General features: G+C 43.3%; 1 protein-coding gene across 1 annotated transcript; it reads left to right on the plus strand.

Moving 5' to 3' along the window:
• The first annotated feature begins 220 nt into the window (after positions 1–220).
• LOC142399328 (protein zyg-11 homolog) lies at positions 221–9905 on the plus strand. Its single transcript, XM_075483936.1, has 14 exons — positions 221–412; positions 920–1085; positions 1457–2256; positions 2530–2670; positions 4946–5122; positions 5320–5384; positions 6295–6394; positions 6627–6677; positions 7108–7269; positions 7358–7405; positions 8189–8389; positions 8488–8540; positions 8909–9006; positions 9267–9905. Exons 1-14 carry the CDS (start codon positions 410–412, stop codon positions 9398–9400), a joined length of 2199 nt encoding a protein of 732 aa, XP_075340051.1. The 5' UTR covers positions 221–409; the 3' UTR covers positions 9401–9905.
• The last annotated feature ends 1389 nt before the right edge of the window (positions 9906–11294 follow it).

The raw sequence follows: 11294 nt of genomic DNA on the forward strand, positions 1-11294 counted from the left end.
ATGTCCAAAGAAACACTTTGAAAGATAAGCAGAAACTCTGGCTGCTTGGAAAAAATATATATAAAGAAACAAAGGCTGGATTAAGATTTTACACGACACTAAAGACAGTGAACTGAGTATAACTGAACTCCTACCTAACCTCACCAGCTCTTCAAACGTCCGTTGGTGACGTCATACAAACTGACCAATAGTAGGCTTGACTGTGACAGTTGACACTCGGCTATCAACAGCAGGGACGCTTATCAAAACAGAGGGACGTTTCTTTATTTTTCTTTCACTTACAGCCAGAAAATTGACCAATATAAGTGTAAAAACAATGAGGTCTCCTCATTTAAAAAGCTACTGAACGACGCGTCACTGTTACTTTTTCATTTTCTATTTTCCTGTCGGCCTTTTGCACTTTTTAAACATGGTGAGTTTGAACGCCCAACCTTCCCATCAAATGTTGCAAATGCTCTATTTTCGTGCTCTTTGTCTCGGTGACAAGCGCCTGCCTGTGTGGAGCTCGGTAGGACCGTTTGCATTAGTTCTCTTAGCTCTGCAGAGACCGCTTGGATTAGGTGATTTAAACAGGCTTTAGTAGGTTCTGTGCCTCATCTGCTGCGGATAAAATTAGACTCCTGCGGCGTTGGAGATCCTGTGTCATTGCTGAGCTCTGAGCAAGAAGCCTGAGAAAACACTGTCAGGGTGTATATGGTTACGATTATATAAATGTTTTAAATGTGATTAAACAATAAACAAAAAACCCCAGATGATTTCCTGCATTTTTTTATGGGTCAAATTAACACACAAGAAAGTTGTTTCTCTAATTTGGGTGAATTAAGATGATTGCTCGTGTATTTATAGACGCTCTATAATGTGGAGTTCAGTTACCCAGCAGAATGTGACTCATCTGATTACCTGGTGATGTGTTCTGCAGGACACCGAGGGGCCCCAGGCGCTCTGCGACCTCTGCTTGGCTCAGGTGTGCTGCAGCTTAGACTCTTTGTGCAGCCTGCAAGCAGACGGCTCCATGAGCCTCATATGGGCCCCGCTCTTTCCACAGGAGATGGCCGACCAACTACTGCACAAGATGGCAACTAAAGGTACATCAGGAGAACAAAAAACACCCAAGGGGGAAACTACAGCTGCCAAGCGAGAGCAGTTCTTTGGCAAGTTGATGAAAAAGAAAACCCCAGTTCAAGCCATTAAAGTAATCAGGGTGAAATCATACTGTAGCCTGGTGTAAAAGTAATTCACCTACGACCCGAGGGTAATTGTCCTTACTTTTCAAAGAAAAGTTAATTAAACTGTCAGAGATCATTTATCTTAAGTGACCTTATAATCAGATGATTTATGAGTTCTCTGCACTCTAAGAGGTTAGTACAAAAAGTCCATTCCACAAACGTAAATGTGGCTGAACTGATGCTTCTCCATCCTACAACATCTCTCTGTGTGTCCCCCCCCCGCCCCTAAGGGATGCTGAATGACACAACTGTTGGGATTTTCCGAAACGGCAAAGAGCTCCGCCTGCGCAGAGCCTCCATCCGCTGCTGTCAAGTTTCGGCAGAGGCTTTCCGCCTGGCCCTCTGCCCTCACCGGCTTGTGGATTTAGACGCCTCCTGGGTCTCTGGGGGTCTTACGGGTGCTAACGTCATCTCGGGCCTGGCTTCCAGCCCAGAGTGCCGGTCTAGCCTGCAGAGGTTGTCCCTCAACGGCTTACGTCTGGACTGGGGGTCTCTGGGAGAAGATGACGGGGCGCGTGTTGGCTTCAGCTCCCTTAAGGGTCTTAGGACGCTCTGCCTCGCCAACACAGACCTGACTGATGATATCCTTGTGGATATCTGTTCTCTCCCTCACCTGGAGTCACTGGACATCTCCTGCAGCATGGTTTCCAATCTCACCACACTGCTCCAGTGCAAAAACACCCTGAGGTCCCTGATTGCTCACAAGCTGCGGCAGCTGGATATGTCGCCTGGCAGGCTGCTCTTTGTCTTTGGCCAACTTGGTGCTCTCGGGCATTTGGACTTTTCAGACGACCACTTCGACGTCGATGACAGCGACGGAAGAGTTGGAGACGAGACGCTGCGGCAGCTCCTGGAGGGGAGTCCTCAGGTCCTGCCTTCACTCGTTTCCTTAGATATATCAGGAAGGAAGAGAGTCAGTGAAGCTGCAATCGAGGCGTTTGTGAAGTCCAGGGGTGGACTGGTCTTCCTGGGCCTGCTCGCCACTGGACTCAGCTCCTGTCAGGTCCTTTCTTCACAGCAAACCCTTAAAGTAAGCAACTATTACTGGCATCAAGCATGTGGTTTCAGAGATATCAGAGAATTCCACAGGGAGAAATATGAGCCCGATTCTTGCATGAGTTTCTCATTTATCTTCGATGTGAGGCTCCGTTTGTATACTGACTGAATATGCCCACTGTATTTCCTGTCTCTCTGAGTCCTGCTGATCTGCTGTGTGTGTGTGTGTGTGTGTGTGTGTGTGTGCGTGTGTGTGTGCGTGTGTGTGTGTGTGTGTGTGTGTGTGTGTGTGTGTGTGTGTGTTCAGGTAACTGGAGAGGCTAATGGGAACCAGGTGTGCGAGGCACTCAGAAGGTACAGGGAGCGGGAGTGTTTCGTACGGGAGGCCCTCGTCCATCTCTACAGTCTCACCACTGACGCTGACAGACCACAGCCAGACATGCTCAAGGTGTTTTGGCCTCGGTCTAATACTGACCGCATTTTTGTCGCACGGCACATCTCAAGCAGAGCTGAGGAACGATTAGTTTGACACGGGGACAAACAGAAAACAGACATGTTTTTTAAAGTCAGTTTTCAAGCAAATACACCACACAGTTTGAGGGTTTTGCCTCTCAAATGAGAGAAAATGCTGCATGTCTTTGTTGACCAGGATATGACCATAAATTCAATGTTGGATCTTTGATAGATACAGTAGCCTACTGTACAAAATCCTTGAGCCATTCCTCATTAATTTATTTGTTGACGGGAAAATGTGAAATAGTTGCATAGATTTATTGAAATGTGTGTAAACATGAATGGTCAAAAAGCCTGAACCCTCTTAGACAAGCTTTCTGTCATTTCTTTAAGTAGTCTTCAGGAATATTTCTCCAGGCTTCTTTAAGGACATCCCAAAGCTCTTCTTTGGATGTGGGCTGCCTTTTGTTCCGTTCTCTGTCAACATGATCCCACACTGCTTCAGTAATGTTGAGGTCCTCTGGTGAGGATTCATCCCTCCATAAGATCTGTTGCCACTGATTTTCAGCCCCTTTCTTGTGTCATTCGGCATGCCTCAGCCTTTACTCGACCTTGTTTTCCTTCCTTAAGAATGGCTTCTTGACGGCCATCCTTCCATGGCCATAACTTCTGATGATTCTTCTTGTGTCCTGTGTCAACTCTTTTTTGACACAGGATTTTTTTCCTCTATCTTAAGGAAATCAATTTCAGCTAATGGCTCATAGGGAGTTACCTCATTGGAGCAAAGATGCTATTTTATGTCTGTCAAACTGTGTTATCTGTGGCATTTTTCATAGATACAACTAAGAAATTAGACCAAATCATGTGTCTTTGCAACGGGCGGTTAATAGCAAAATGCTATTAAGATTTAAACTGGTTCTTTGCCAAATATCTGTTAAGTGTAGACCCAACACTTGTTCATCCCTTGACTTGCCTTTTTATTCTTCAAAGGTCCTTCAGTCAGCTTTAAATAGCTTAACAAACAAAAAAACACGTCTCTTTTTAAAAGGGCCAGGTACAAGGATTGGACTGAAATTGAGTGAAAGAGCAGAAAAACTTTCAAAGACCTTCAGAAATCCTGCAGAACTGTTATTCAAGGCCACTGAAAGATTAGAATAAAGTCTGGCTGCTTGGATGCAAAATATAAAGAAATGAGGGGTGGATCAAGACTTTACACAGCACTGAACAGTTCAAAGATTAAGTGATAAACTGAACTTTTGACAATCACCTGTGGAGTAATCGTCAATGATGGTAAATAATATTTAGTGAGGCTCTTATGTCAAAAATCAGACTATGATTTTTCACTCCTTCTGCAATTTATTTGGATGCTTTTGGCCAATGATAAATACCGTAATAATAACGAACATGATCAGATGATTATACAGGCTGATCGAGGCAATAGTTTACCGAGATCATGTTAGCTAAAGGTTTTATGAGAGGGCTGAGGAAATATTGCATTACTCATCTGAGAAATAACTGAATTGTTTGTGGTGTGGTTGAAGAGTTCAAATACATTAGTTTTTGTGGAATTTACCTGTTTTTTGCATAGTCAGAAACTAACATAGTAAATACCCTGGAATAGACTTTCTATGTATGTAACGTGGTCTGTGTATGTTGAGCAGCAGCGTGTGGGTATCTTGGCCTACCACCTCAGTGTGTATGGGATTGACCAGTATGATGATGATCCAGCAGGGGGGATTTGAGAATTTTAGTAAAAGCAAAAAGATGGTGTGAGAGTGGTGATTTTATATGAGTGGAGCCTTACTTTTGAAAACCACTTATTTTCGAGGTAAATCTTAAAAGAGAGTCTGACTGAGTGGCTGCAGGTGATCAGCCCATAAACTGTTGTCCACACAGAGTGAAATTTCACTGCTAGTGTTGAAATGTGAAAAAAAAAAAAAAAAAGGAATGAGATGCTTTATATTGAATGCTTTTGGAAGCGGTACAAGCTCAGATTCAACAGCAGCTGCAGTTCACGCGTCATGTGACCTGATATTCTAATTACTGTACTTTGAAGTGATCAGAGGGAGGAGGTGGTGAGGCTCAGTTTACATCCTCAGAAGTAAATAGGTCCGGGCAGCTGCACAGCTGTCTTGGTGAGTAGTTTTGGGGCCTGGGGGAAGGTTACACGCTAATTTAGAGCTTGGAGATGTTGTACTGTAGACCATTTCAGATCTGACACTGGCAAATCAAAGCCTGCGATAATGTCGCGGATGTCTTGTTTCCCGTAGCTGGTGGTGAGTGCGATGCAGAACCACCCCACCTCTCTACACGTCCACCTGGTGGCTACAGCGTGCGTGTTCAACCTGACCACTCAGGACCTGGCAGAGGCCATGCCTGTCAGCCTGATCAGCTCCACTGTCACCCAGCTGTTGCACGCCATGAGGACCTTCCCCAATAACCAGCAGGTCAGGATGGAGTCTCTGTGTAAGATTCCAGAATAGTATTAGAGGCACATTTTGGCCCAAAATGGCTTTGTTGCTCCCAGCTGTGTTACAGATGACTTAATATTTGCTGCATCTGGTTGGCGCCACAGTTTTTAAACACACTTATCTTCATACACTGAGAATTTGAATCAACTCAGAAACTATTTCTATTTTTCCAGGTGCAAAAGAACTGTCTGCTGGCGCTCTGCAGTAACTACATCCTGCAGGATGTTCCTTTTGACAAGTTAGTTTGTTATCCCTCAATTGGAATGAAACTGGCAAATGTAGCCAGTTAATTAATTGAATGGAAACAGACGGCACTGGGCAAAAGTTTTGAGCCACCCCTCATTTCTTTATATTTTTTCCTCCGAGGATCCAGAGTCTCTTGTAATCTTTCAAAGTGTTCTCGAGCAATAGTTCTCCAAACTTTCTGATTTTCTTTGGACACTGGCTGTTTTTTTTCACTCATTTTCAGTCGAGTCCTTGTACCATGACTATTTTCGGAGGAATATTTTTTGTTTGTTTGTTTGTGAAACCATTTAACACCGACCTATGCATCATTCAATCATAATAAGGTCAACTAATTCAAAGGATGAACCAATGTTGGGTTTACATGTAACGGACAACTTTAGCAACTACGTCTTTAGACACTTTGTCACACAACTTGTTCACATTTCTTTGGTTGTATCTTTGTAAACACAGTTTGACAGACATGAAATAGAATTTTCGCACCAACCAGGTGATTCCCAAAGAGCTATTAGCTGAAAACGTGTCATATCTCAGCATGGAGTGCAGTGTGTCCTTGAAAAAATTGAGGAAACTGGAAAAGTGGAAGACAAATAAGAAGTGGCATGTTTAAAGTCTCCAGCAGATGAACAGTATCTGAAAGTGACGTCCTTAAAAAAGAGGAAAAAATTCCAGGAAAGACCTGAAGGTCCAGGTGCATCTCTCAGGTCCTGTACCTCATCAGGAATGGTCTCCGTGGAAACATGGAAACCTGTTTGAATAGATCGCTGCAACTATTTCCAGTTTCACTGACAATATATAAAGAAATGAGGGTTGGCTCAAGACTTTTGCAAAGTACTGTGCAAAAGGATAAAACATACCTTTCCCTGATGTTTCAATGCAAAACTGACGCTGTGATCATGATTCAGGTATTTAGCGACCATGCTGATGATCAACTGGCTGAGCAACCACGAGGACCCGACCCTTCAGAGGATGGCAGTGGCAGTCATCTCCATTCTGGTGGCAAAGGTCAAGACTCTGCTCAATTACTGTGCAAAATAGAGTGGCGCCTGGCAGTCCTGCCTGTTCAGAGCTATTTTATCTCTTTGATGAATAAACTTTATTCTTTCATGAAGGGCAGATGAAATGTGGACAGTTTCCCTGTGGGGATAAAGAAAAATATCTCTGACCTAAGCTGATGTTAAGGAGAAAGGATAAAACCTTAAAAAAAAACAACTCATCACTTTATCTTTATGTACAGTTGTCCACAGCGGAGATGGCACAACTCAGCGAGGATGTCTTTTTTATGAAGGTAACGGAACGTCTTTGGTATTTGATTAAGAATTCATACGACATCCTCAGCTTAGCACCAGTTAAGCATGGGTATATATTTATATATATTTATTCCCTCTTTCTAAAAAATAATCACCTGATTATTTTTAATTACTTATAGTGTGCAATCATCTGTCTGTTGTCACTGGCACTTTATCACTCCCTGCACTTCTTCTCAGTTTTCTGCTTGCCCATTATTTAGTCCCCCCCCCTTTTTTTTGTGAGCTCCTCTTACCGTCCAATGTTGTACATGAATATCTAAATATTTTTTTCCTTACAACTTGTGCAAGTTATAGGTGCACGTGAGCATTTTTCTGATATTATCTCAAGCCGCCTCGCACGGTCTCGTATTAGTTTCTATTTTCCTTCCTCCTTTACATTTTTCTGCTCTCGTTGTCTCGGTCTAACAGCAGCTGCTGGCTATCGTGCAGCAGAAAGCCGCGGTGGGAGTTGTAGACTCCACTCTGAGGTTTGCCCTGAGTGCTCTGTGGAACCTGACAGATGAGATGCCCGCAGCAGCCCGCAACTTCATCAAGTGTCAGGGCTTGGAGCTGTATGAAGAGGTTCTGGAGGTAAAGAAAAAAAGCACAAAGGAGCACCAACAGATGCACAAAGTAGAGCGCCCCACACACATGACCTTTTTTCTGTTTTGCATTGCAGTCCTACTACAGTGAACCTTCCATTCAGCAGAAAATTCTCGGCCTTTTGGTGAGTACAGTGTGTATCGATGCAGTCTTGTGGGAAAAAAGTTGGAACGCTGTGTCAAATGAAAATAATAACAGAACACATCAGATGTTGAAAGTGAGACATTTTAATGATCTTGAATTTGATGGCAGTAACATCTGGGAACTGAGGAGACCGGTTACTGGATCCCGTTCACTTGTGGCTTCTTTGCACGACAGAGCGTTACACTGCGTTTGTGGCCGGCACGGTGAACTGTTTTCACTGACCATACATTTCTGGAAGTGTTCATGAGCCCATGCAAGTGATTTCCATGACAGAACCGTGCCTGTTAATAACACAGTGCTGCCTGAGGGCCCGTAGATCACTGTTCCTGGACACTACGTAAAGAAATGACATTACTGTTTCTAATATTATCTCAACCATTTCCGTGATGTTATGTACTGCAGATGATTAAATGTTTGGTCTTTACGATTTTACACTGAGGAACATTATTCTGAAATTGCTCCGAAGTTTGTAGATATAGTTTTTGCAGGTTACTGAAACTCTGCTCATCTGTACCTCTGAGATACTCCGCCTCTCTGCGGTGCTCTTTTTGTACCCAGTCATGTTACTGACCTGTTGCCATTCAACCTAATAAGTGGCAACACGTTCCTCCAGCTGTTCCTTTCTACTGCCACTTACATTTCAGCCTTCTGTTACCCCCGTCCCAACTTTTCTGAAAGGTGTTCCTCCAGTGAAATGCAGTATTTTTGATTATATGCGGGGGTTCGGTTAAATGGAGCACAGATTTTTCGTCCTCTGTTGTAGAACAACATAGCAGAGGTGGAGGAGCTACAGGCTGACCTGATGGATGAGGACCTATTGGAACACATCCTCAGTCTCCTGCTGGACTCCCAGTTGGAGGTGGGAGTCCGTTACTTTGCCGGGGGGATTCTGGCACAGCTCGCCTCCAGGGCAGACGCCTGGACTCTGGACGGCGAGCTGCGCTCCACCGTGCTGAAGCAGCTGGTGTGTGATTCGCTTGTGTATTGTCTTATAACGGACATTAAAATCCACCAAGTGCTCCTTCCAAAATGTCCTCTTTTTTTTTTTTCTTTTTTTTGCAGCACGAGTCGATAATGACATGGACCCACCTTGAGAGAGAAATGGTGTCTTACCGGTGAGAGGAACCTATTTGCAATGTTTTTGCTCGGATCAACTTTGGATGTCAGCTACATGTTGCACAACTCTTGGCTGAAATTTTACAATGATGCGTATCGATTGCTGTCACATGACATTTTGCACAGTTTATAGCCGTTTTAAAACGGCACGCAGATTGAATGGAACTGTTTATAAGAATGTCTGCTGATGAGCGTAAGAGAGCGGAATCAACTGAGAATATTTTTTCTGTGAGGGACACCTTGTCTCACATACACGATTGTGTCGATCTGGAGCAAAAACAAAAAAAAAGGTCCTGAATGTTTATCTGCTCTTCTGTCCTCATAAAATCGTCTTGTTCTCTCCTGTTTTGTGACGTCGTCATTTCAGGTCGTTCCGTCCATTTTGTCCTCTGATTCAGACTTCTCAGCCTCCAGGGGTGCAGCTGTGGGCAGTATGGGCCATACATCTGGTCTGCAGTCAAAACAGTAAGATGCGCCAACAATATGTGGAGATCTGGGGGAAGTGTGGCTAATAAGTGGATCTACAGCTCACTGTATGCCTATCACAGTAGCTGTGAAACCCTTTTTAATGTAAAACAGGGCTTTTTTTTTTCATGTATTTCTCCAAACCTTACTCCCTATGTAATGCTGAATTGCTCCATTTAGGCCTTCTGGTTTATTAACAGTCGGGTGTTGTGTGGCTCTATTCCTGTCTCTTATCGCTTGGTCTCTTCTCCATCCTCCAGCTCCACTTTACAGCAGCATGCTAGAGAGGGAGGGCCTGACTGAGCTGCTGAAAGCTTTGGCTGCACATCCTGACACGCACAGCGACATTAAAGGACTGTCAGACAGCATCCTGTTTATGGTGGAGGAGCAATAGAGTCCCTCGGGAGCCAGAGAGCCTCATAACTCTTGACGAAACTAAAAGAAAATTGATTTGATTTGATTTCATGTTTTTTAACTGCTTCTAAAACCTCCCTGATATAGTATCGCAAAATTAAGGATACACACTAGTAAAAGTGCATGCACTTCATGTAAAGCCCTTTTGGAAAGAGTGTTTAATAGAATATTTTATGTACTATGTACAGCATATTATATATGACGAGTATGATCACTGTTTTTTGTGTGACCTGTCGATTTAGTTTGGACACCAGTGTTAATGTTTACAGAGTCAATGTGATAAACAACAGTGGCACCTCAGCGAGGTGAAATGAATAAACTCAGCTGACGTTACAGGCCAAAGCTGGTTGGAACTGATATGTTTCCAAAACCTGCCACTCGAGGGCGCTCTAGTATTATAGCTTTGGGGCCTTTTTGCTTCCTGAAAATGTGTTTGTGTGAATTATTCAGTCATTGAATGTAGAGATGTAAATTCATATGCTATAAAGAACAAATCAGCATTAAGAGGTGGTTTTGTGTCTGTGCCAAAAGCTTCATTTCAAAGCCCAGGGAAATCTCCTCTCATGCTCTCACCCTCCTTCCCCCTCTGGTAACCTCGATGCTGATTTCATTATGTTTTATGTAATGCAGCTGGAAGACAGAGCTGCTCCGGAGTGTCTATTATAAGTTGGCCTATTTATAATTCTTTTTGAAAAGTGGATTAACAAGCATACATGATTATTTATTTATTTTTTTTTTTTTTGAGCTGCACCGCCATCTTTATCTTTTAAGTTTCAAATCCCCTTGGTTTACTTTTTTTAATCCTCTAAAGGAATGTTAAGAGGTCTCCCAAATATATTCCAGTTTTGCGTGCTTGTGATTCAGCCAGGTTAGTCATTCCCTCACCAGCGGTAGACAGTATGATCTAAAGGAAATGCAAAAGCTTACCAAGGGTCAGAGGTTAACAGCGATTCACCTCCTAAACATTCAACAAACTGACAGTCCTGTGGGAATAAAGGTCAAGTGCCCTATAGGAAACATGGTGTAATGTTATGATGAGGAGTGTGGGACAAGAGCTGTTTTACAAGGCTACCTATGGTGTGGTCATATAGCATGTGTGCTTCTCACATGTTTGAATAAACATGTCATTACCATAAAAATTGTATGGGGACTTAGCACTGGTCTGCTATATACGAGGAAAAGTAATGGTGAGCACTGTTAATCAGGTCTTAAGTTTCTGCTTGTGGCTCAATGAGCTTATTAATATTCAAGTGACACATGACACACCTCCTTTGTCAGATGGACAAAAGAGGTAACCCAAAGAGGGTAAGACCTGTAGGGCTTGTTCAACATGCAATGGTCTGCTTACACACTTTTGATATTATTATTATTATTAGGCATGCAAATGAGAACTTTGCAGTGTCTGGCACCAGAATTGTTAGCAGGAGATCCTTTGAGCTCTACGGTTTGCAGGATGGAGACTTTAAATCAGGGCTGTTCTTCAAGCTGTTGTCAGAAGTCACAACCATCAGGGGGTTACCAATTAAAGATGTGTTTAACAATGCTCGGATGGGTGGCATATGACAAAGTTAGCCTGGCATCACCAGGCAAATGTTGAAAGTAGTTTGGAACTTCAGGGTAAATTTTTTATTTCTGAACGGCATTGTCGGAGAGAACCGATCAAAATGCCTGTGGGGCTGCAGTGGCTTGGTGGATTTATCTCTAACCGAAAGGTTGGTGGTTTAATCCCCAACCCATCCTTCGGTCTAAGAGTCCTTGGGCAAGACACTGAATCCCACAGTGCCTCTGCTATGCTCTTTGCTGAGTGATTGTAAAGAAAAAGCTCGGCATACAGAAGAGGGAATGCTAAAAAGGGCTCAAAGGCATTATATAAG

The sequence above is a fragment of the Odontesthes bonariensis genome, chromosome 14 (assembly GCF_027942865.1).
Source record: "Odontesthes bonariensis isolate fOdoBon6 chromosome 14, fOdoBon6.hap1, whole genome shotgun sequence".
Lineage (NCBI taxonomy): Eukaryota > Metazoa > Chordata > Actinopteri > Atheriniformes > Atherinopsidae > Odontesthes > Odontesthes bonariensis.